General features: G+C 34.8%; 1 protein-coding gene across 2 annotated transcripts; it reads left to right on the plus strand.

The window, feature by feature from the left end:
• Nucleotides 1–27,009, plus strand: LOC125060751 (protein jim lovell). 2 transcript variants are annotated; one of them, XM_047665793.1, is made up of 3 exons: nt 1–973; nt 22,505–22,660; nt 23,998–27,009. In XM_047665793.1, exons 1-3 carry the CDS (start codon nt 256–258, stop codon nt 24,645–24,647), a joined length of 1,524 nt encoding a protein of 507 aa, XP_047521749.1. In that variant the 5' UTR covers nt 1–255; the 3' UTR covers nt 24,648–27,009. The 2 variants fall into 2 exon arrangements, with proteins under 2 accessions (XP_047521749.1, XP_047521750.1); XM_047665794.1 differs by having other exon boundaries at nt 22,505–22,633.
• Nucleotides 27,010–27,387: the final 378 nt, after the last annotated feature.

Here is a 27,387-nt window from a genome sequence, read left to right on the forward strand (position 1 = left end):
GTATCGCGCGCTCGTCCCGGCCGCTTGCTCACTCCGTGCCCGCGACCCGACCGCGTCGCACGTCCGCGTCTACTCTCATCTCGTTCGAGTGCTGTGCAGTGCTTACTTTGACATTCCGAGTGATGCGAACACCGTCCGGGAACACTATCTGAGCGAAAGGGTTGTGCAACGGGCGGAGGGCGGCGCGAAACCGCGCTTGCGCCTGCCGGCACGATAAGCCGCCACACCACATACGCGTCCACACCGGCACGCGCGATGGACGACAAACCGACCGCCGGCGAGGAGCACTACAGCCTCCGCTGGAACAACCACCAGGCGCATCTGTTACGTTCTTTCGAAGCCCTGCTCCATGCGGAGACGCTCGTGGACGTGACTCTCGTCTGCGCCGAACGCCGCGTCCGCGCTCACAAAGTGCTACTCGGTGCGTGTAGCCCGCTGTTTCGTCGTATATTCAGCGAAAATCCATGCAAGCATCCCGTGATCGTGCTAAAGGACTTCCAAGGATGGGAAGTGCAGGCGGTTGTGGATTTCATGTACCGCGGCGAGGTATCGGTGGCGCAAGAACAGCTCGGTACTGTGATACGTGCGGGGGAATCGTTACAAGTGCGGGGCCTGGCTGACCAGGATGTGTCTGAAGCGATTGAATCTGAAAGATCGCCTGTTAACAGCCCGCCGACAGGGCCAGCAGCCGTGTCGCCACCTGCGAGTCCTCACAGTCCGCAACCCCGGCGTAAACAGGCAAGGCCTCGCCGCCGTTCAGGAGAATCAGATACGCCAGAAAACTTGTCTATGCGTCGTTCACCCAGTGGCTTGAAAGCCGTTCGACTATCGCGAGGAAGGTCTCCACACAAACAAGAGCCTGATGAGCCAGAAACAGAAGCCCCACCGCCACCGAGGATGTTCCCACCGCACCAGGACATGTTCCCGCCCGTGCCGCCAGGAGTATCAGCGCTTTCCCTGACACCTCCTCACAGTAAGTCATTTTTACTAAGCTAAAATTACGACCATAGTTCAAAGATTTGCGTAAACCTAGTCTTCGTTCATTGGTGTAGAAACGTTATTCGAAAGGGAATGGCTGCATATTTGTGATTAATTAATTGATAAGAAGTGTGTTAATAGCTACTTTATTAAACTCGAGAACTCGGTGCCATAGAAAAATTGTTTACAAATAAATTAACATATACCTTCCAAATTCGATTTGTGTCGGTACTAAAACCTAAAGTAGTATTGAAAAAAGTGATTTAAATTTCGTAATATTGACACATTACAGGTATTAAAAACCTGAAAAAATGGAGGTCACTTCACAATGGCGTTGTGGACGAATAATTATTGAAATAGTAAACAAATTAAATACAAAAAACTGGCCTTGTTCGCTCATTGCATACGATTTCTTTATCTACTGTCAATGTTACAATATAAATTCTTATACATAGAATTTAAAAACATTTTGGCTCCCAATTAGAATGTTAGGGGATAAATTTCGTTTTTAAAGCAACTTTTAATTATCAAATCACCGTAACGGAATGCAAAATTACGATTACTTAATTTAAATTTATTAACTATGATAACTTAATGGCTGATATCGATAAGTTTATCGATTTATTAAATCACATGTAGGCTTAATGATTCGATTAGTCCGATACAGAGTGTTAACCGGAACCTTTCACAGATAAATTAAGATCACCCATTCATGTGTCGATGGTTTATCGTAAAGAGGTTTTAGTTCAGCCAGCCTATGTCGCAATCGTTCACTCTTCCTGCGTTAAAATGGCAAACTTCATTTTGTAACTGTTCTAATTTTAAAATCAAAAATCGAATATAGTTATATTCGATATTTGAATAAAATATCGCTTTAAACAATACAAATTTTGAATTTCTGTTCCATTTTGATTAAACATTTGAAATTCCTTAATATTGGATTTAAAACTATAAAGTAACACATATAAGATAGTTTCTCTATAATAATCAAAGCTAAACGGTAATTTTAATGCCAATCGTAAGTATTTGTAAGCTGTTGATAAAATAGGCGCCAACGTCACTTCGAATACAGATAATACAATTTTACATGCATGCACTTCTTAACGTGTGTCGGCGCGAATTTAATAGTTGGCTAACTGCCTTCGAACATTTCTATACGATATATGATTTTCACTTAGTATTTAAAGTATGTACGTTAAATTTAATTATTATAGCTAGCAAAGCTTACGTATATCTATATAAGAAATAATTCGAATTGGAAAAACGCCTCTAGGTAAAAACAATAAATTTGTTCGTGTTGGAAGGTTTTCTGACTTGTAAATAATTCGTATATATATAATAAATTAGTACACTGACAAAATTAATATTCTAATATAATAGTAATGATTTTAAGCATTCGTGTTAATAATAGTAAATTGACAGTATTAAACAATCCAAAAATTAGTTTATCATAAAGTTTCGCCATAACTTTGTACCCCAGTTTTGCGTATATGTTGAGTGTTTGATTGCGTCATAATAGTCGGTAGGGTTGCTTAAGGTGCGTAGGGAAACTATGAGGGGTGGCCCCGATCGTTTCCGCACTTGTCAAATTCATTCCAAATTTGAAAATTCGAATTGTTTTGAATATTTAAATCGGTAACGCATCTCTAAAATAGAATTTCTTTATTCTATTTTTTTGAAATGAATTCCAGAGATAAAGAATTCCCTTTGTGTGTGAAATATTTTTTTTTATTTTTATTTAGGTTTTACCTACCTACCCAGCTTTTATCTACCTACCCTAGAAAAGTAAATGGTAGTTGGATTTTATACCCAAATATGATATAATTCATAATATAAGTAGGTTTGGTTTTGAAAGGTACACTTACTAAAAAAAAGTACAAAAAGCTATGTTAATCCTGGTAACTTTTAATATCAAAAGTTTATGTACTTGATATGCGAAACAAAAGCTAAATGCATTCGTAATGTTGATAGATGCAATTTTATTTTATTGTTTCCTTCGTGTGTGATGAGTGGTTGATTACGCTTAATGGTGGCGTAAATGTAATGAAGGGTTGGCTAGCAATCACGCTGTAGGGCTATTACGTAAAACTTCTGTAGACTTCGCGACTAGTCGCAGGTACTAAACACTTAATTTGTTCATTAACAAGATTCCAAATTCAAAATTCAAAACCTGTTCACAGTGTATATTCGAAGTTTTAAAAAAGCAGGTTCGAAATTTAAAATCTGCTCAATGTATAAAGGAAATTTTAAGAAAGGTTTATTAAAAATTAAACCAAAATTAAAATAAGCTATTTTAAAAAAGCAAGTTCCAAATTTAAAATCTGCGCACAGTGTTTATATTCGAAATTCGAAATTTTAGAGTCACGTTATACAGGAAGTTTATGTTACTATAGAAGATTTAACACTTGAACAATAAAATCAAAATATCATTTCATATATTGTACCTATACTTATAAACTTTGAAACACCAATTTGTGTGTATAAGGTGATTATTAATGATTAAATACTAAAGCTTCTTAATTAAACATTGCAGAATACATATTTGAACTTGTCATTAATATAATCATTGGAAATAATAAATAAATAAATGCATTATTTTCTATTAAAAGGGTTACTATGATGAATTAATTGAAGGACTGCATATAAATGTCAGAATATAAATCATATCACTCAAATTATTTGACAGCTTTTTCTGAAAATTCATAAAATTGTGTCCGAACCAATTCAATTTCCTTCAAGAAAAGCGCGTACCAATTCGTAAACGACCGGCAACGCATTCGCGAGCCGTGTGGCAATGTGGGCCATATAACTTAACCTCAGGCGAAACTACTGCCCATTTGCCCCCTATTAAAAAAAAGTAAAAAGCTAGTTTCATTTCGTTTTCGAATCGTGCGACTAGGCACCGTTGCGGGAATAGCCGTTCTACTTCCTCATTGTGGCCACTTTGACTCAAGTAATTCGAAATTTGATTTTACCGCTCATTTTTTCATTAGTATTTATGACGGTGTAATGGCAACACTAAATGTTGTCTGTTTTATTTCTTAATAGCAGTCTTATATACGATAAGTGAGGTTGTTGAAGATATAGAGGAAAGAGACTCACGATTAAACAGGTCGATTAGTCTATGTTTGTTTAAGTATATAATAAAATGCATATTTTTAATCTGTTACCATAGACATAGCTATTTAGGTCTGTGACACTTACTCTATACTTACTGTTATATTTAACCTTAAAAATCAGACATTTAATAATCACTTACGAAAAATATTACAATTCGAGCTATGACTTGTCGTCTTTAGTAACAGTATGAACAAGTGTGAGTCTATTGGTGCAGTCGGGAATCGATCCCACGACCTCACTTAAAATACACCACTGCTCTCTGCTCCTCTCCTCCGAAACAGCTTAAAAATTAATGAATTTGTGTGTATCCGTAGATCTTTTGGTGCCATTTATTGCTAAAGGTTGGCTTTTAACAACTTCAATAACAATCTTGCACTAGTCTAAAAAGCTCCTCGGCGGATGTGATGCCGGTCCACTCCTGTTATAAACACTTCTTCCTTCCAGCCCGTCTCTTTCCCTGAATTATAGATAGATCGGTTGATATTTCGTAAATATAGTTGATACCCTGATAAGGGTAGTCTAAACCGAGCGATGCAAAAAGCGATGTAGGTAATAATCTTTATCATTCTGTTATCTATGTATTACTAAGAAAGCCATATTTTTAATTGCGACGTTAATCAATTGTTAACATAGATTCAATGGGCACGCAAGGCCTTACAATCGGGCACACAACCTTGCTAAGAAAAAAAAACATAAAAAAACTGAATATAACTCCGACATTGACACGAAGACGCTGCGCGCACGCAAGGGTGACTAGGACACATGCTTCTGAGAAGTATAAACTAAGCATAATCAATGATGCAGAACTTATAAAAGTCTGAATCATATTAATTAATTAATAATAACAATAGTCTTAAGTTAGGCTCAATCGTAATGTTTCATGATATGACTATGAAGAGACGATCTATTAAAAAACTATAACAAAAATGCTAGCAAACAGCTAGCAGTGTTGACCTAGTGGCTTCAGCGTGCCACTTCCATCCCTGAGGTCGTAGGTTCGATCCCTAGCTGTGCACCAAATGACTTTCTATGAGCGCATTCGCTCGAACGGTGAAGGAAAACAACGTGAAGAAACCGGCTTGTCTTAGACCCAAAAAGTCGACGGCGTGTGTCAGGAGGCTGATCTACCTATTAGATTGACAAATGATCACGAAACACAAACAAAGTCAGCCCAGACCTAAAAAAAAGGGCGTAGTTGTAGTTGTTTTATAACATACTTCAATATAGCTCCAGCAACATCTTACGGATGATAGTCGAGAGGATGGAGTGCCCCTATTTACGACACTGCTCCGACATCTCCGCAGGGCTTTGTACCTGATAGTTTTTATTTAACTACTTTTTTCTTATTTTTACTAATTCTACTAACATAGATCTTAAGAAACGATTGTTACTAACTTACTAATCAATCAATGGACTGTATTTGTCTGATTAATAAAAATTATTATTATAAAACACTAATCTCACACTCTTCCAAAACCATGGTCACCCAGTTCTAAGATGGCAGCGAGCAGCGCCCGCGCATTTGCATTCAATCGACACCGTTTGTCAGTGGCCTACTTACACTTACCGTTTAAACCCTTTGCATACCCTACTAATGTCTTGTACGTACAAATTATACCCGTTTACGGACATTCGTGTGTCCGCAGTCGTAAATTTGTGTCCGTCACGTTCAAGATTGATTCATGGTTTTAGTTTACGTTTGTCGAATAGTTTTTTTTAAATTTCAGTCGGTAATATGCCGTAAGCATTTATTTTTTTCGTAATCCTATAGCTATCATAAAATTAATAACAAAACACAATTATACTAAACGGCCAAATATGGAATACATAATATAATATCTCTAAAAAAGTTCATTTACGGAAGGATAAAATCGATAAAAAATACTCTTTAATGGTTAGAAGTAAATTAAGTTTATAAAAAGCAGTTGACGACTTTCTTCCTGAGGTTGCATTGCACTGGCTGTGCATTGCACTTCCTTTACATTGAAAGAAAAAATTCAAAATTCAAAAATCATTTAATCATAATAATGATAACACATTGTACACTTATGATCGTCAAAAAAAATAAATGTATATGAAATGCTTCAAATTTTACATTCACTGCCAGTTTTCAAATCAAGGGCGTAGAACGGAATAGAAGAACTGGCAATAAACTCTGCGCCACTCTTTTTAATCGCCAAGTTCTTTGTTTTGCACAACGTTTGTAAGCTGCAACCATTACACTATGTTCCACATGATATCTTAAGTAAATAATAATAATAAAATAAATTAAAAACATTTGTCTTCTATCAAATCTAAACGTAAAGAAACCGGCGTGTGAGACTCATAAAGCCGTCGGCGATTCAGGCTAGTCATTTCTATGCTAGTCATTCAGTCAGAATGCTGATACATGCCTTTAAAACAATGACCATAGATCACAGATCTGAGTCCAAGAAAAAGGGTCACAGCTCCACTAGGTTTTAAATAATTTAGAAAAAAAAAATGAAAACTTGGAACTATTTTTAAGTATTTTATATCAGAGATAACTTAAAAAAAATCGGCTTAAAATTTAACTTCAATATATTATACAACTTTTTGAAGTGAAACTTCTTTAGGCGCATGCGGGTAAATTTTTGCGAAAACGTCACGGAGATGATTTGTCGAAGAAAAGGGAGAGAGCGATTGAGACCGATGGAGAGAGAGTGAATTACCATATAGAAATTCGATTTTTAAAATTATATACAGAATTTATGAAATATTAGTATTTTATATTTTATGCAAAATAATTTATTGAAATCTCAAATGACGAATTGTAAATTAAAATTCCACGTGTATTTATTATAGAAATAAATTTAAAAAAAAATTAGTTTGTATTTTCGACACTTTTAATATTTTAATGACAGTTAAATACATTAAATTCCCTCCCTCTAAGTCTCGGAAATCTAATGTTTTAGATTTGTATAAATATGAACAAGACTTAAAAATTAGTTTGCCAAATAAGTCTCACTTCTGACATGTGTACTTTGTACGCACGCACTTTTTTTTACAATTACTCTTCTAGTTATTCAATAAACTTAAAGTATGGGTAGCCTACATTAATTACGTCGTTAGCCCATTGTGACATAAGAGGTGATTTTTTGTTGGCGCCTGCACGTGTGTCAGGTTAATTACATACATTTATAATTACAATAATAGGTTTTGCTACATATTAAATATTATTGCGTAGTTGAGAAAACCCTGATAAAAAAATCCCAGCTGTAGGACCACATACTTAACGCATATATTATATCCCTGTTTCTAAATAGCGTTCAAGTATTACGTAACAACTTTTGGAGGGGGGGGTCCTTTTGTAAAACGTTACGATACAGGGCGGGGATTGAATTACGCGTTATTGTTAATAATATTTCGACGTTTCAGTACTTTACACCACATGGTAACTTTTAGGTATAAAGAGTCACTAGGTGGTCACGAAACGTTTTACTATACTTGGGTACAAAAAAACGTTACGGCGCGTTACATTGGGGGGGGGGGGTTAATAATCTCCAAAAATTGTGTGACGTAATACTTGAACGCTCCCTAAATCATAAATTTAATCTAAATCAAAACAGATTAAACACATTTTCAGAAATTGTCTCCTTCTGAAACTGCTCTTCTATGTTTGCTTATAGTATCAGTGGTATAATTCCTAGATTTTATCACTTAACACAAGCAAACTCACGTAATATACAAACTGCGTTGTACAAGTAAGCGTTTATTGGCCGTAAAAGTCTAAATAGCTCGACTGAGGCCCTCTTTAGGTCTAGCTAGCATTTGTTTTAACCGCAAATATAACTTCTATTACATATAAAAGTTGTATTATTTTTACTTACTAAAGACTTATAAGCAACAGTGCTGGCCTAGTGGCTTCAGCATGCGACTCTCATCCCTGTAGTCGTAGGTTCGATCCCCGATCAACCAATGGACTTTCTGACCATTTAACTGCTCGAACGGTGTAGGAAAACATCGTGAGGAAACCGGCTTGCCTTAGCCCCAAAGAGTCGACGGCGTGTGTCAAGTACAGGAGGCTGATCACCTACTTGCCTATTGAATTGACGAATGATGATGAAACAGATACAGAAATTGAATCAAATATATTATCTATCTAACTATTGTTAATCCAGAACGTGTCAGGCAAAAGCTGGGTCATATTTGTCAAAGGCCTATAAAGATTTGTATCGCCACTACAACTTTATGTATTCATACAATTATTTTATTTATCTGCATAAAAGCCTCGTACACGATTGGCCCATTTTGTCATTCGCAATTCATAATTTAATTCGTTCTGAAAACATTTGAAGCCTTCTCGCCTAAATAACGCATAATGAGTGGGCGTGGCTGACTAAGTGTTAATTTTAATGTATTTCTGGTTTATATTAATTTTCACATGAACTTTTTCAAGTTATGAAAACTGTTTTCGTTTCCCGGTGATGAATAAGGTGAAAATAGTTATGACTTCTGAGTATAAATCTAATTTATAAAATTCTCGTGTCGCGGCGGTTAAACTCCTCCGAAACGGCTCGACCGATTCTCATGAAATTTTGTGTGCATATTGGGTATGTCTGAGAATCGGACAACATCTATTTTTCATCCCTTTAAATGTTAAGGGTAGTCAAACCCTAATTTTTTTTTTTTAATTTTAGATAAAAATTTATTCTTTATTTTTTTTATGATACAACATTAAAAATTCATACACCCCTAATTTTAACCCCTCTACGATCAACCCCTATTTTGTTAATTATAAATTATATACATGGCAAAACGACGTTTGCCGGATCAGCTAGTAATATATAAATTTGTCTACCAATGTTTTTAAGTATGCTTGATTATAGTAGTACTAAATATATCTATGGAATAGTCTCCGAAAGGAAATTTTTTAGATATTAAAATTACGAGGAAAAAAACAGTCCTGTAGGAAGCTGTATGATTTATGATAGCTTTGCATCTCACTAGGAAAAATTTTAGTTTGTGTATAAGAACGTACAACAACAATTTATAATTTTTTGCTGTAGTAAGTAAAACACAAATTGTTGCCAGTACTCAAATCACTAGACAATAAGAACTGGCAATAAACTCCCCGTCATTGTTTTTACCATCATGTTTGCACATGCAACCATTACGTCATACTCATCTAAATGTAAAACAATTAATTATTGTAATTAATTAAAAATAATTAATAAATCAAACGTTTGACGTCTATGAGATGTGCTCAGTTTAATAGGAGCACACACTCAGTGTGGCATCTTATATAGGAATAATAATCGTGAATTGGTACACATTTTTATAGTTTATTGTAGAGTATTGCACAATAATATGAGCAGTGTTGGCCTAGTGGCTTCAGCGTGCGTCTCATCTTTGAGATCGTGGGTTCGATTCCTGTGTACCAACGGACTTTCTTTCTATGTGCGCATTTAACATTCGCTCGAACAGTGAAGGAAAATATCGTAAGGAAACCGGCTTGCCTAGACACAAAAAGTCGAGGGCGTGCGTCAGGCAAGAGGCTGATCACCTACTTGCCAATTAGATTAACAAATGATCATGAAACAGATACATAAATCTAAGGCCCAAACAATAAAACCTTCTTTTATTTTGTATGTGACGTGTCAATGTTTAAACCCCTTAAAGAAGTATTGCTATTTTTAGTAAGTGTTTGGAACTTAAACAATTCATTAACCGTCAAATCCATTTCCCAAGACATCTAAAAATTTGTTAATACGAAAACTTTGCCTAAAAGAATTCACACAATTTACTGTCATTATTGTCACCTAGCTCAACTGTCATTAGATGTTGACGTCCATATCTGTCAATTACGCAAATTACAACAATTGTCCGGTATTATACACCGCTTACCCATTGTGACACGGACGTGTGAAAACGACTCATAAATTAACTTTAAAACACCCATATATGCATTAAACTGCGGTCAGAACAGCATTTCATTATCATTAAATTCATCATTATATTGCAATTATCATTAAATTTGAATGGTATCTTTATTTAATCTTTTGTGTTTATTCTTTATTCAAAATCATGAGTTTAATTTTGTCGTAGTTGCCATATGATGCGTTGATCAAAATTACTTATTAAATACAAATGTATTGAGATAAGCGCGTTTCTCCAAACTAATGATATTAGTTTTTAATCTACAAAAAACTGTATTCAGTAAAGAACAAAAACGTTCACGTGAGTTAGGAATGTATTGCGAATGTGTACACGGCTTTAACACATTCATAAAGCTAATTGGATGATGTGCGTCGAGCTTAAAGCATGTATAGTAAATTATAGTTTACGATCTTCGTTTGTTATCAATATTGAAGGCTTGAATTATCTTCGGATAATGCGTGTGAGCATATTTTCTCTATTCACATTTTAAGGATTATTCTATTTTTTTATGTAATGAAAACGGGATGTTAAGTGATACCCATAGAAATGGATTTCGCTAATGTGTTGCCGGCTTTTTAAGAATTGGTACGCTTGAAGGACCCTAAGTTGAATTAGTTCGGAAATTCATCGGTGGGCACCTGCCTTAAACAACTCAGTTGTGGAACGACGGACGTCGAAGTGATACGGATGGAATTTCTTCAACAACTGGCAACTCTTCTTCATATTCCGTGGTAAATGCGGTAGAACATGCAATTCGATGCTAGTTACTATAACTAGGCCGAACAGAATTCGTCTTATTGACGGTTAAGTTTCACCAAAATTGATAAAATCAACACAAATTCGAAAGAAAGCTGCTTATGCAAATCTACAATAGTAAATTACATAGCTATTTGCTCAGATCTCATGCCCACATTCCCAGCACGCAACCGGAACTCGAATCACACATTACATTAAATTTATACGAATTTAATAACCACCGAGATGCCATTGTTCAAGCTGTGCATGTGAAAAAACGATTTTTGAAACGATAAAGAGGTGCCGACACAGTTCTAGATTGATGTGCACCTACCCGCTGTGAGCCAGGCAATATAATTAATATCCATAATCCATTCCTTATACAGCTCCCTTTCACTCGATATTGCGATACCAGTAGCGATGTATCGTCATATTCCGAGACCAATTCCGTTAAATCTGAATGAATGGAACGAAATAAGATCACGGGTGAACCGAGTGACCGACACGAACAGATCTCCCAGCGATAAACAGAAAAAGTTGAAAAAAGTACGTGTCATGCAGCGTGTGCTAGGCAATTTCATGGCATGGGAATGCCGGGCTGAAAGCAATTAAATCGAAATACCACCAAAAAAGTTCAATTGACACGTGAAATCGTCGAGCGAGCATTGTGAGCGAATCTTTTTGATTTCGTTCACTTGATCTTCAAATGAACGAAGTGATTGAAATTTTGACAAAGTCCCCTCGTTGCAGAATGCAGATTATATTTGGCTGACGCCGAAGTTGAAATTCATCAGTTATAATGACACTTAAATATATGAAATTATATTATAATGTGAATTAACATGTTTTTTACGTAATTTTCTAAATTAAATTGGTCTCAATACTCAAAACAGATGAATGTAGGTACGTATGTAACTGATAATTAAAGGAAAAAATATGATTGTCTTAGAGCTAGTTTTGTTGTGTCTCAGTCCGCAACGCGATCATCAAATCGATTCCGGCTTCGGCTAATAATAATAATAATAGATTAAATATGAAAACGCAGTTTTTCTTGTAATTTTTAGTAAAGATCAATTCATAGTATTGAGAAATTTATTCCAAATCTTTGTTTGTATAATTTTGTAATACAACTATATTTCAAGTATATTCTATCAATTAATTAATTTAATCCTTTATTTATTTCGCTAAAGAAAAATTTGCTTGACTAATACAACTAGTGAGAATTTCATACATTTTAAATTTAGCTTCATAAGAAATCCTATTTGTGTTAGTACTTCATTACGTCACATATTAATTATTGTTTAAGATTATATTAATGAAAAGACCGTGGACATAATAATCATCCTTGCAAAAATAAATTCATTCATTAGATTTGTTTGTTGACCTAAGATATAAAGAAGTATTCATAAACATAATACATCTAATTATAAATTTAAAAGTTGTTTATTTCAATTAGAACCAGCTTTTGAAAATTTTTATTTTATTCACTATAGTCCTTCTTAGTTTGTTTACGGCTTTTCGCGAACTATAGCTCACTTCAAGTTTTAAGTCAAAACAAAAGTTTTCTGCCAACAAAAAGCCATATTGAAATCAGATTACAATGTGGGTATCGCAAAATACAAAGGGAAACCACAGACGTTTGTATGTAACCACATTTTGGGGATTATTTTTGACATGTGTCAAGTGTCAACAACAACGTCAAACATAGAAGTTTTTATGAAGCTATAAAACAAATGCATTATATTAAATCGACTGGTTACTAACCATATTCACAAACACTGAATAAATATTGTTACGTTTTTTTGCTGTATCTTTATCAGTGTAACACAGTTTGACAGATGATAATAATTTAGCATAGACGGGGCTATAGTTTTTTTTGTTTTTTGTAAGCCAAGTTCTTAACGAATATTTAAAAAAACTAATTAAAATGAATTGACAGATTATGTTGTTACAACATTAACTATGTTTTATAAAAACTACTACAATTTGTTGACAATAATATTTTCTAATACCATAGTAAAGTGTAGCCACCATTAAAGAATCTGCAACCCAGGGTTGTATAGTGCAGTCATGTGCATGCTGTTTTATGGGACTGTGTCCACTCCTGGACGAGCAGGAGGCTCATCTGATGTTAAGTGATACCGCCACCCATGGACACTCACATTGCCAGAAGGCTCGCAAGTGCGTTGCCGGCCTTTGTGAGGAACCTATGAATTTAAAACCACGACACATGAAATATTACTCTTCTTTCTGAGGTCATATATTTTAATAAAATTAAGTAATAAGTCCTAATTAGTAACGATAATTCGTTAAATTTGTACCCAGAAATAGGATTACCAAATACATTATTACCTTCCAAGTACAATTAGTGACAAGCTCGCATGATTCACATTATGAGTCAGCCATCTTGTGGCCAACCACACACGTAAACAATTTCGTATCAATATTTTTTGTCTATTGAAATTCTCGGAAGAAGTTTTTAATATCTCGCTTATAATACTTTTTAGTGTTGACCGTTATGTTAAAAAAGGTTTTAACTGGTGCAAAATAAAAGTGACGTTGAGGGAAAAAATTTCACGGAAAGAACGTGAAAGTCTTGTACCAACTTCCGCGTACGTCACTTCCTGTAAATTTAATATCAAGATGTCTACTGTTTAAGCCAACTCAAAAATAAAAAAATCAAATTTTGTATTTATACACAGTTACATCACATTAATTTGTATTTTATTTTATTTATGCTCTCAAACATTATACATTACAAAGAGGACAATCAGAACTTATGAATATATATTATATAAAGGATATTCACATGTGAAAATGGCATAAGAACTAAAGAAGGCGCAGCGCTAACCAGATCCATGCAACTTCCTCACAATCGAGTAGCAATATATCACTACTCACGAGGGTACTCTTTGTATTGAAGAAGTCGCTTGGGTTTTTTCGCCAAGCATCTGCGAATATACACTTTTAATACATAGTTATGTAGGGATAAAGAAAATAACAATAATAGAAAATAATTAGCACAGAAAGCTTTTTAAAACGACTCGGCGAAAGGTTTCCATAATGTTGCTTAAACACGTTTTAGTAAATTACTTATTTAGGGAACTATAAACTTAGCAGTGTTGGCCTAGTGGCATCAGCGTGCGACTCTCATACCTGAGGTCGGAGGATCGATCCCCGGCTGTGTACCAATGGCCTTTCTTTCTTTATTTAACATTCGCTCGAGCGGTGAAGGAAAAGATTGTGAACCGGCTTACCTTAGAACCAAAAAGTAGACGGTCAGGCATAGGAGGCTGATCACCTGCTATTCTATTAACAAAAGATCGTGAAACAGATACAGAAATCTGAGACCCAGACCTAAAAAGATTGTAGCGCCACTGATATAGACGACTATAAGTACGATAATTCCAATTTCGACTTACGAAATACCTTAACAAAATAATTACTTACTAACAAAGGCAAGATAATTAGGTCTCACATCTATAATTTCATAATATGTGAACATGCGTTACGTATGTATGATGTAATTAGTAAATGATAAAATCTAATGGATTTTAATTGTGTTCGAGCTTTGGCGGCTTACCGACAATATTCAGATTAATTTGATAGTGTAGAGAGTATAGTGACGTGCGACTCATACTGGCGTTTGATACCAACCATAGTTAACTAATGGCTCGAGTGTCGATCTCTCTCTTCAGTCGGTAGCGTCGTGGTCAGTAAGGAAGCATCTGGAGTGGACTATCTGTTTCCACCGGTTTCTGTCCAGCGCTCTGTTATGAGAGTGTATCGTTGGACGATGAGTCTTTCACTTGATCGGTCCATCTCGTTTGTGAACGGCCACGTGATCTTTTGCCTTCTGTTTTACCAATTATGATAAGTTTCTGTTATCGCCTCTGCGCCTTGTATGGCCTAAATCATATATGTACCAAGAAAACATTAAATTGTAACATCTTGTCCAAAACCCAAATATACAGTATTTATTCTTAACTTAAATAATAATAATTTAAAAATTTAAGTAAAGGTAAGAATATTATAAAAACTGTATATGTATTGGTGTGTTGTAAATAATTATACAGAATTAAAACATATTTTCCATTGTTATCCTCGCAAACGTCTAAGTAATTTAAAAACCAATAGGTACATAAATCTAGAACGAACTCTGTTCTTGAATACTGTTTTTTCACTTATTGATTAATTAATTGTCATGAATAACTCCGTGTGTTCATTACAGATACACAAAGCTAATTATGATCTTACACGCTTCGGAAGATCGTATCGTAAAGCATAACACAAATTAAACTAAAAAAACGCAAACAATTCCTAAACGTAACCGAATTATATAATCGTTATAAAGAAGTCAATTTACGAATAAATCAAAAATATTTAATTCAATATTAATTAACAATAGCGACTTTCAACTCCCAAATCGAATTCACAAAGCTTATTTTTACAATAAGATTGTAATTTCACACACAAAATGCATTTTGTTTACTCGGAGAAAGCAACGGACGTAATCATGTAATCGATTTTTATTTGTATCGCGCCAAATCGATTTTTGCCACAATCGTTTTGGCGCCTACATGATTACATACGGAAGCGTGTGATTGGTACAGACTATTGCCACAGATAATGTGCGGTTTTGTATTTTTAATCTGTGGTTGTGAAGGATGTAGTCTGTTTGAATGTCATAGATTTTGTCTAACCAAAAAGTTTTAATATAAGATAATCTTGTACATGTTAATATAAAACTTATAAATTAATATATTTATATATTTTAAGGTTAAATTTAATAGCTTTTTGAGGCTTATTGCTTACCAGAATCATTAGTAAAATCAATACTGTTTTATTTGTAAATATTCGTCCACCTGTTTTTAAGTGAAACAAAATATTAGCGTAAATCACTTAGTCATTTGAACATTACAATGTCACACAAAAAACAAACGCACACTTCTAGAAAGTTTACTTTGGGCAAGACATAGACAATAAGAAAAATATGTTATATTTATTGTATTATTTTGACAGAGTTAATTGCATCGAAACTGCAAATAACTGTTTAAAACACATTAATGCGATGTAATGATAAGGTTTTTTGAGAAATCTGCTTAAGAACAATGACTTTCTCACAATAATCTGACCGAAAATCCATTTCAATAGCAATTGGATCAAATTAACAACTGTGTGGGACCGCTCCCGCGTGTGTGTTGTACTCATATTATGGTTGCCAGAACAAAAAATGCACCGTGTTGCCATTAACAAAAAACATTTCAATAATTATATTCGAAAATATTGTTTATTATGTATAATAATACACTTAATTTATAAATATAAATTTCTGGCTCGTAATAATAATAATTTATGTAATATACATTTTTTTTAAATAAAACGCCGAAAATCACCGCCCCAACACAGTTGAATCAGTATTCAATAGTTATGTTATTAAAATATTTCTTAATCAATCAAGTGGCAACCCTATAATGATTACATACCATACGTCCGCGTATGTTATAATTATTGAATGAAATAAATGAGTTGAACCAATTTATTTGACGTCGACAAAAGAACACAATGAGAGAATACTGTTTTGTAACTGATATTTGTAATATTCTTAACCTACATAGGTATAGTAATAATAATAAAAAAAATAAAATAGAGAATTAAAACAAATTTAAAAAGTTTGGTCACTGTGGCAGTGTACCTTTAACGCTGGCAGCATTTCCTCGCTGTATTGCGATACTTATTCGTTGAGCGAGGAAAGCACCAGCTCTGGGGTCACCGGTACCATCTGCACTTGAACCCCACGGCCCAAGAGTCTCTCCAGAGGAAAAAATTCTAAGTTGGAGGAGCGACTCTTATTTATAATTACTTAGACAAAGTTAGTATATACAATTGTATAGCGTGATAAAGTAAATAAGTAATAAATAATAACCGCTATAATTCCTGACAAGATGTCGTCGTTAGATGCGCAGACAACGTTTTTTTTTCCTACTACAAAACTTTCCATACATTCAAATACTTATTAAGATGTATTCTACGAAAAGAATATATCTGTGACATATTAAACACGTAATAAACAGTCTAAATCAAATATCCTACAAACTTAGTCGAAATGAAAAGTCAAACACTATCCAACATTAGTAAAAATATCCATCTATCTAATATAATTGTAATAACATAAATCAGTGGCGCGACAACCTTTTTAGGTCTCAGATTTCTGTATTTGCCTTCATGATTATCTATCAATCTAATAGGCAGGTAGATCAGCCTCCTGTGCCTGACACGCGCCGATTTTTTGGGTCTAAGGCAAGCTGGTTTCCTCACTATGTTTTCCTTCACCGCACGAATGTTAAATGCGCATATAAAAAGTCCGTTGTTGCACAGCCGAGGCTCGAACCTACGACCTCAAGGATGACGCACGCTGATGCTCCAACACCGCTCATCTAATATAATTAACAATCTAAATACTTAATTAATGACTTACAAGGTATTGTTCACCCAGAACCGATTCATAATTAAAGCTGCATTGTAAATTAATTTTTCAAGTCAAGGTGTATTTATTTTCCTCTACGCATCAACTACCTGTACCCTCCATGATTTATGCAAAGAGGTTTTATGCGACACGCGATATGAACAATGCAAGGAGGAACTATGGCCTAGAACCTACTAATCACTCACACTTAACAATAGATAACCCAATTGGTTAGACTTTCGCGTCCTTGGCTATATCATGTGATCTATTGTATCGACATCGGCACTGAGATTAGCGATAATTAATGCTGATTCCATACGACCTAGATTCGGCTCCGCTCGATAAAGTTAATTTACAGTTATAGTTGTAAATCTCGTTGCAAAATAAACGGGCACGCGCCTGACCACAGACAACACGAGACTCCCACAAGGTAACGTCACACGATCGCGACCTCCGTGTGTGCCATGAATGACTCGACTATGTGTGGTGTGGGGGGGACACGCCGGGTGGAAAGCTTACCCCTTACGCGCCCGTAACTTTCCCTCTCTATACGCATGTTCACAACACGCGTGATTCAGCGAGAGGGTTAAAACTTTTGTGTGAATGAACTCTGTTTGACAAGGGCTTGTAACTTTCGATTTCGCATATGGGGCGATCGATAAACTTTGTTTTACTACTCCATTTGAACGTTTTATGTTGGACATAAACACGATAGGTTTTGAATGTTAAGTGTCCAGTTTGCGGTGTCGATATATAATGATATAATGTATATTTTTAATAGAACTTGAAGATACTTGACTATTGAAAAATCACAATTTGACATGTTCTGCAATTGTTTATGGTCGACTAGTTGTCGATCGTTAGAATTAGAAAGCACAAAAGTATTGATCTAAGTGACCGCAAGATCGACGCCATTTTTATTAAAAAGTTTATTCTTATTCTATACCTTCACTTAAATTTAATCAATGAATCCTCAAAGATATTGTTCTATACTAATCATAAGTACCTCCACTGCACTAATGAGAAGCATTTCATTTATAAACTGACATAAAACTATACGCAAATATTAGAAGTTGTTATTGACAACATTCCTTGTATAAACCATCTTTTCATAGCCATTTTAGCGATGGCACTTCCAAAAATCCTTCCACGTGAATTACATCATAAAATAAATAAGAATCGTCCATGTTTGACTATATATTTATTAGGCAACAAACACTTAGTAAAAACAATCGAAAATGATAAAATTTTCACGATAGTAAGGCTATTAAAATAAAACTTCGCTTTATTAACAGTTGTAAACTTACCATCCCTGTTGGACTACACTTTATAAGTAGTCAATTACTATTTAATTTTAATTTAGAAAACGTTATTTTAGATCTTCGTAAGTAACTTGATGGTGTGAGGTCCTTATAAATTAATTTTTTCAACATCCGGTATTTATACAAATTAGTACAATAATAACCTAAATCCTTAGGCGTAATATCGTTTAAAATTCATCCAATTTCCGTAAGAGTGGATATATCGACACTTGTAATTATGCAAATATCGAGTGGCCATAACTAGTGACATGTTTTAACGACTCCCGCACACTCGGATAGCCTATAAAACACAACGGAACTTTATTTAAAATTAATTGTAGGTTTAATATTGATTTATATAACATTTAATGCTATACATGTTCTCGGCGCGCCTTTAAATAATGTTTTTTGGATATTAGGTTAAATATAAAAGACTGAAAAATAAAATGTCCTCCAATTAGTTCCATCTATTTTGTAATCTGTGTAAAAACTAGCAATGTTAAAAAGAAATAATCCCACAAAATATTAAACAACATTTTAAAAATCTATTAAGGATTGAATGGCTGTATCTGTTATTTCCACAGATAAAAGTTAAGAGCGAGTGAAGTCTCAGTGAAAAGGTTTTTTATCATACAATACGTCAATGTCAAGTTTCTAACCGTGTAAAGTTTCCGTGAATCTGTCAAAACACAATTTTATTATGTGGATAATAAAATTAGAACAATCTACAAGTGGGAATAAAAGAATGATGTAAATGTGCCTTATTAAAGACTACACACATTGACATATCTGTCACTTGACATTGACACATGTCAAAGTCATGTTTAGAAATTGCTGTAAATTTAAGTTAATGTCTTAACGTGTTTTCTACCATTGTACGACATTTTGTACAGTGATAGAAGCGACATATACTTAAGTTTACAGTTGAAGTTTTGTGTTGGTGTATAAATCTCAGTTCAGATTAAAAATTATGTTTGTCCATTTATCTACGAAGAGATAATGCGGGTGGATTTGTACGTAAAATTAGACAAACATTTTCGGACCCATACGCACAAATTGCGTAAGCAGAGCGTTATTCCAACAACCGATATTTATATAGAAGCGGGAAATAACTAATATTAGGTATCACGACACACGCATTAATTGCGAACAGTTAAACACAGGTATACTCAACTAGTTAATGATATAGGACCAAGACAAACTATAAAGGAAGTCTAGTTTATTGAGAAAAACGAGAAAGTGCTGTAATGTATGCAGTGGCGTAGCTAGGTAACCAAGGGCCCTGGGGCAATTGAAAAATGGGGCCCGCTACTTTGTAAACTGATTAGGTTTTATCAAACAAAAATATGAATATACAAATACTTTAAAAATGCTAAGCTACTTAAGCTATTTTGTGCACTGTAGGGCACTCGAACAACTGTGTTGTTTAATTCTTTCTGATAAATGCTTCCAATCTCGAATTACAAAACGACACTGCCAACCTACAGAAAGAATTTAGGGGAATTAAAGTGGGGTTGCAACCTGTCATATTTATTTTGAAAATGGGAGAAATTACCAAAATTTCAGTTCGATCGAGATTTCTGGTAAGGATTCGAGGGCCCCCTGAGCTTGAGGGCCCCGGGGCACTGCCCCGCCTAGCCCCTAGGTAGCTACGCCACTGAATGTATGTCGATTTGAATAGTTTTATGCCTTTCCGCTTAGTTATCTGAATGGTGTTGTGGGTCTACCAGCGTGTAATTGGTATAGTGCAGTGATAAAGACTTTTACTAAGGTTCAAAGGTCGGCAACACACCCGTAAACCACCAGAATATGACGGTTGGTGAGCAGTTAAAGAACGACGAAAAACGATTTTTATTTATTACCGACAAAGATATGCAGCGAATTATGATTTCATATGACGATTTTTAGGTGCTTTTAGGAAGGCGTTCAAAGGTCGTCAACACACCCGTAAACCACCAGGCTATGTCGGTTGATGAGCACTTTAAAGTGACACGGTTGTATGGCTACTGTCCTATAAAAAATATATTGTTTTATTCAAACAAAAAACAATCAGCAAATTATGATTTTAGATGCTTGCAGCAAATCTTTCATAGGTCGTCAACATACCCGCAAGCCACTAGGCTATGTCGGTTGGTGAGCACTTTAAAGTGACACGCTTGTTTGCACGCATTTTTTTGTATATAACAAAAGCTATTAAAACCTGAAATTCAAAAAACCAATACAATTTATAACTTATAAAACGAAATGAGGTTTTATTATAAAAACTTTTCACAGTTCTATAATCTATACAAAACGAGTCATAGCAGGATTTATCTGTGGCGAGATATATTCTGTATTTGAAACAAGGTATCGATTTGTCGCTTCGGACAGACGACAGCGCAGAGCTGCATTTTATTTATTGTACCTTCATAGCTAGTTGGTTTACGGGCATTGCACGTAAAATAGTTTTATCCTACGGATGTTAATTTAAAAGCTATTTCACAGTTTTTATATTGAATTTAAACTTTTTGTATTGATAAATCGATTTTGATATTTTGAGCCTGATATTCTGAGCCTTCGGTATTGTGAACGGCGGTATTAACGCCTTATAAATTACTAAAATAGTTATGGTTTGAAATAATGCCATATCTTTTGTAATAATTATTTTATTTCTTTAATTACACGGCACCGTGTATAATATTTTTTTACAGTGTAAGTTTTTAGAGTGACACGAATTACAATCTAGCCTATATAATAATTATGGCTAATAAGTAATATTATGTTTACTTAATATACAATACTTAGTAATGGTCTTAGTGATCTATAATTTTTTGACGCTATGGTCCGAGATACCGGACTTGCACTGATATTCCTTAAAGTTAAAATCTATCTATTCTAAAATACATATCTAACAATTACGGTAAACTTCTGTTTAAATCCTATTAAATAATATTAGTGTAATATTTTAATTAAAAATAATAAAAATATGACACTTCCTAGTACGGATTCTAATATAATATGTTGTTATGTGCCATACGGGAACGAGAACAAAATATTAAATAGCAATTTAACGATTATAGTACCTACGTGTATAAATAGTTAAGATTATATTGTGAAATTCCTTATAGTAGTATAAAACACTTATTTGTATATCGTAAACTGTAATAAACACGTTTAAATTAATAAATTCGTTTATGCAATAAAATATGAATGCCATCTACCGGCGAGTAGCGTAATTGTAATGAAATTTTCTTGATTAAAATCAGGTGTGTTGTGGTTTAGTAATAAAATCAAGTTGAATTATATATGTTTCGTTAAAACGGGCAATCAGTTACCGCCTACAATTAGGTAACTTGTTACACGACAGGTTTTACAGTCATTTCAATATATTCGTTAAAATATCGAAATAATTAGAAAACCTTATCGACCGATTCTTAAATTTATATCTATAACAACAAATACACAAATTAATCTTAATATTTGACAATTCTCTAAGAAAATGGTTATCTTTTTGATACAATATTATAATTACAATCATTTTTTGACGTGACAACGTCTTATAATTCGATGGAGCCGGCTGAACGCACGAAAAAACATGACTCAAGCGGCGTTCCCTCGCTCTGAGTCGTTACCTCGCTCTGAGGCGTTACCTCGCTCTGAGGCGTTACCTCGCTCTGAGGCGTTACCTCGCTCTGAGGCGTTCCATTTAAAATTGACATAATTGTATTTATGCGTACAAATAAATGTAACTTTATCAATTCAATTGTGATTTCCATTTACCTCCTTCTCTATATCCATACAAATTACCTAATAAACAATTTTTTTTTGATAAATGCAACCATACCATCAATATTTTTTTATGACGTTGTCACGTTCAACTATCGTCAGTAAACCGACTTTACAGACAACCGATTTTTTATTATGTAATAATATATTTCATGTCATATTTCAAACTTTGCGGTGCAGGGCGCGAGCGGTATGTCTTATCAACAATTAGACAAATACTCAAGAAATTAATTTGTTTCAGTGTTCGGTATGGACTCCCCATTGGGTCTCTTTCCCCCCGGGATGGAGCACAAGATGTATCCCCTGATGGACGTGGAGCACCGGCCGCCCCCCCTTGACGCTCAGCTCTTCACCAACGTCAAGAAGAAATGTGGGTTACACTTATATCCTACTCATAGTAAGTCCCTTTTATCTTGTGGCCAACCTTTGCTTATATCTTACATAGTTAACGAAATTTCTTCAAATTTCATTTAAGTATTCTAAATTTTCCTAATTAAATTTTATAATATTTAATTTGTGCGTAAAATAGAGGCTCGTTTATCCCAGTACTAAATAAATTATATTAATTACCAACCGTCTTATTCATAAACACTACATCTGTCTTACCTACTACATAGTATTAACTACAATTGTCTTAAATGTTAACTTCTGTAATAAGACAAACCAAATCAGTCAAATTAAAACATTGTATTAACGCTGATTTGGTTTTTAGAAGGTTCTATTACCAATACAAACGTGTGAAAGTGTAACCAATTTTATATCGTAAATAGTGGCGTCTTAAAAACTGCACGAAAAGTAGGTTGGCCACAACTTGGTTCTTATTCTAAGTAAAAGCAAGTTAAGTGTAAAAACCTCGTTAGTAAAAGGCGTAGATAAGTAAGACAGTTTGGCATTCGTCTAGAAGCTTCGATCGTAAGATATCGCCAACTGGTTATACCTACACGCAGTATGTTAACGATGTTGCGAAGTATCCAAAGCCGATCAAACAATAGTTATTATGCACTAGAACTAATAATAGCGTACGAGCTGCAACCGTGTCCCGTCACATATCTCGCAGTCTTGCAATCACATCGCGCATAATGTTAAACGACCATTGTTTCCCGGTGAATGTTTATTAAGACGATCTGATACTGTATCTCATAGGAACAGACGCCGAGTCTAACGTATGCTCACAATAGACCTCTGTCAAGCTCCACACACAATAGCCAACTCGATCGATTAGCGCCCATCGACGTCACATGCATATAGATGCCCCCCAAACAAGGTCCCATTACGAATGCAAAACGCCTTTTAATATCGCGCAATGAACTCGCGTGACCTCCGCGATTATTAAGAATACTCATTGGAATTATCTGATCAGAACGAAGTTAACGTGATCCGTCGAAATTACAACTATAAAGTTGGGGGCGACGTCGCCGTATGTACGTTCTTTTTGACAGAACCGCCTTAATAGTCGCGTGCTCGCATCGAATTAATGACGGATCCCGGCGTGTCGCCGCAACCCGCTCATTTCGGTCGTGTGTCGACTGGCATCGAGCTATTGCTCAGCTAAAACACGGTTATTAGATAGTTGTGCCGCATTACCGGGGCAATGTTGCCGCAGTTGCTGCCCGCACGGTACATGTCGTGCATTGATACAGTCTGCATTTTTCTAAACGAAACTGTAAACCATAATTAGCTAACTTATTTGACATGAAGTTTTTCACATTCTTTAATGTAATGTTTTGTCTACAGGGCGACCAAAGGGACAGCACAGTGCGCCGCGCGGCGGGCCACCTCGCTCCTGGACAAACGCTGAGCTCACAGAAGCCCTTCAGCATGTCTGGAACAAGAAAATGACGACGAGCCAGGCGTCACGGATATTCGGCATCCCATATAATTCTCTTCTCATGTACGTTCGAGGAAAGTACGGAAAAAGTTTGAAATTAGAACAGCTAAGAAAAGACTGTATAGGCGGGCCTTTAGAGGTGTTAAATTTAAATTCGGGTAACAATAACAACAACCATCCATCAAGCAAACATAGCGTCAAAGAGGAACAGCATCAGAACATAGGCCAACGACCAGCGAGCTCCGAACCTGATATCTCCTCGAATCCGATGTTTAACCCCTTCCAACAGGGCTTTTACCCTGAATTCCCACCAGGTTTCCCCATGCCGCTGAACATGCTCCACTTGTTACCGCCCAGTGATAAAGCAAGAGAACTATACCAGTCCATGCCAATGGCACTGGACTCTCTGTCTGGAGTGACAAAGGAGGAAGATTGCAAGAGCGACCGATCAAAGGAAAACTCTGCTGATGAGGAGGGCGATACGTATCGTGCCCCTTCACACCCTCCCCACCCCCCGGACAACCGTACTCTTCTTCATCACAACGGACAGGACTAAACTTAATCTGACTTAGTAAACTTTAGATTCCGTACCTCTTCTATTTTTCCATAATATGGTTTTTTCTTTGCGAATGTGACAGTTAAACTGAAATTGTCTTCGTATACCAGACGCTGATCGGTTCTCGTGCAATAATGTATAAAGACGTTTGAACTGGATTATACTTTAACAATTTCAGTTTCACTCGGAGTAAAGAGGTCGTGATCTCCAAAATTAGTTAAATTGATATTTAAAGATGTGTTAATATTGTAAATGTATTTAAATCGCGCATAAGGGATAGGCGATATTTATTGATCCGAGGTGTGCAATAAGTATGAAAGGCGTTGTGATTGTTATCGGCGGTCGAGTCGACGTGCTCTCTTTATTGTTGACATTCCATTCTGACATTCCATTTTAATTATTTTTAGATAATACTTCATATCACTGTAGAATATGATTTTACTGTATATTTTAACGTATTCTTGCCTGTAAATTGTGTTATCCCAATGTAAATATTATGTTAAATGTGCGAGTTGACTCACACATTTTCACCAAAGTTTGTAAAATATTTCGTAATGGTAGGTATTATTCGATAAACAATTTTAACTGTAAATAGTTACTATAAAGTTATTGGGATATTAAAATTTAATTAACCATTAAATAAGATGACATATGTGTCTAAATGGTAAATAGTAGTTTATTTGTAATTGTTGTAGTATTAGTGAATGAAATCGGTGAATTGCTAGGCTGTCGTGCGTGAGCGCACGTTCGGAGGCTGCGACGCACTGCTCACAAACTCAACCATAAAATAGGAAAATCAAAATCTGTTCAATTCAATGTGATCCCACAAATTATAGGTTATGTCATGACGAGTTACCAAGCGCATAATCTGTGCAACGTATAGCGATGTCATGTTAACGTAGCGAGCTTTGAGCTCGATACCGATGCGGAAATCGTGATCCAAAAGAGATGTGCCCGCAACTATTCGGGTGGTCCTGATTGCGTCGTGACGTAAGCAACTTTATGATTACAGATTAAAAATACAAAGAGTTGATTATCAATAATAAGATGACGACAGTGCGCGCCTGGTCTAGACAAATAATGTATCTGCACTCAATGTTCAAATAAAAAGGAGCTTTCGAGATTTTAGTGAATAATGAAAGTTTAGATTAAAGGTCGAAACCCTTCTGGCTTTAGATAATTGTATACAATCATTTCGTATTAAATATACAGTGATTTATCACACCCTAACATACGTTTCCTGAGTTTCCTCATCCATCACTTCATGTTTTAATATAGATATTCAAAACTGCAAATCTCTTTAACAGAAGACTGAACACTATTTTTGACTCTATTTTGTATGTCTGTATATTTCACAAATTCACAGATACCAACAGCAGTGAGCACATAGTATACAGTGGTTCGTCATTTAACAATATATCATTACAGGGATTTTATATATAACGTTATTAGTATGCTTATAGTTTAATAACTTGCTTTTAAATTTGTTTATTACATTCATGTATATTCATGTTTCGAATTCATAACTTTGACTTGCGAATCGAAGGACATATTGACATTTCCGTTCGCATTTTCGTGTGTCCACATCGCAGATATATCTATAGATTTCTATAGTGATGTGCCAAAAATATAGTGCTTTTTATACTTCACTTCCTTTCTTTTGTGATTCGTTATATTTTAATTATAATTCGTACAAATTCAGCAGTATTAGAGTGATTTTGTTAAAGTTTTAATTGAGATATTTTAATTAAGTTTTGTTATTTGTTACGAGCGACGGTAAGATATTTAGTGTAAATCATGAATCTCATTTGTTGCGTCGCAATAAACCAGTTGCTTGACTGTTACGTTAGGTCCTGTGACTTCCTCACTTTTCCTACAAATGTTGAATTTGCAGTTTTTTTTTTTCATGTAGTTTTATCAGCACCTTCAAATTTTCTGAGCCAAATTAAGGACGTAATTTAAATAGATATTAAGCGATTAATTCTAAGTTGATTATGTGATTGTCTTAATTTTAGTAGAATCAAAATATTTAGTTCCTTCAATTTTGTTACTATTTATAAATTGTAATTAAAATGATTTAGCTTTTAGAATAATTGTTCACTCCGATAAAGAGTATAATTAAATATAAGTTATGTAATTTTTGTTGTATTTTGCCTAATATTAATTACAAATTAAATTAAAATAATATCGTTACATTAGAATGTAAAAAAGATTATCTATTTGATCGTAAAATAATACGAAAAAAATATTTATGTTCTAGTACCATTCTATCGTGTAATTTAAATTGAAATGATGGAGCGTTGTAGTTAAATTCGTTTACGGTCACCGACGTAAAATGTAAAAATAAAATTTCGAAATACCAGTGCGATGTTTTATTTACTCACTCCTTACTGAATATTACTAAACCTTTATATACGAAAATTATATTAAAATTATCAAAAGTGTAACAACACTGATCATGTTTCTCACAATAGTTATTATATCACTACTTAAAAATGATTGAATTAAATTAATTGCCTAGTTCGGTGATTTGACGCCTCTGAATTGAACCTGACAAAAGCACCCCAACCATAGAATATACCGGGAGAATCTTTGCTGGATATTTCAACAACTTCAAATAAGAAATAAAAATGGAACAGTTTTGCAGCCTGTGGCGACTGTTATGTGTGCTAGGCATCGGAATATAGACCTAGAAGATTTAAGTACATATATGTCTAAATAAGTATATTGATATTTAAAA

The sequence above is a fragment of the Pieris napi genome, chromosome 22 (assembly GCF_905475465.1).
Source record: "Pieris napi chromosome 22, ilPieNapi1.2, whole genome shotgun sequence".
NCBI lineage: Eukaryota > Metazoa > Arthropoda > Insecta > Lepidoptera > Pieridae > Pieris > Pieris napi.

Coding starts and splice junctions, on each gene's coding strand:
- LOC125060751 (XM_047665793.1), top strand. CDS start 256: ATGGACGACAAACCGACCGCCGGCGAGGAGCACTACAGCCTCCGCTGG. Junction 974..22,504: donor TTCCCTGACACCTCCTCACA/GTAAGTCATTTT, acceptor AATTTGTTTCAG/TGTTCGGTATGGACTCCCCA. Junction 22,661..23,997: donor ACACTTATATCCTACTCATA/GTAAGTCCCTTT, acceptor TTTTGTCTACAG/GGCGACCAAAGGGACAGCAC.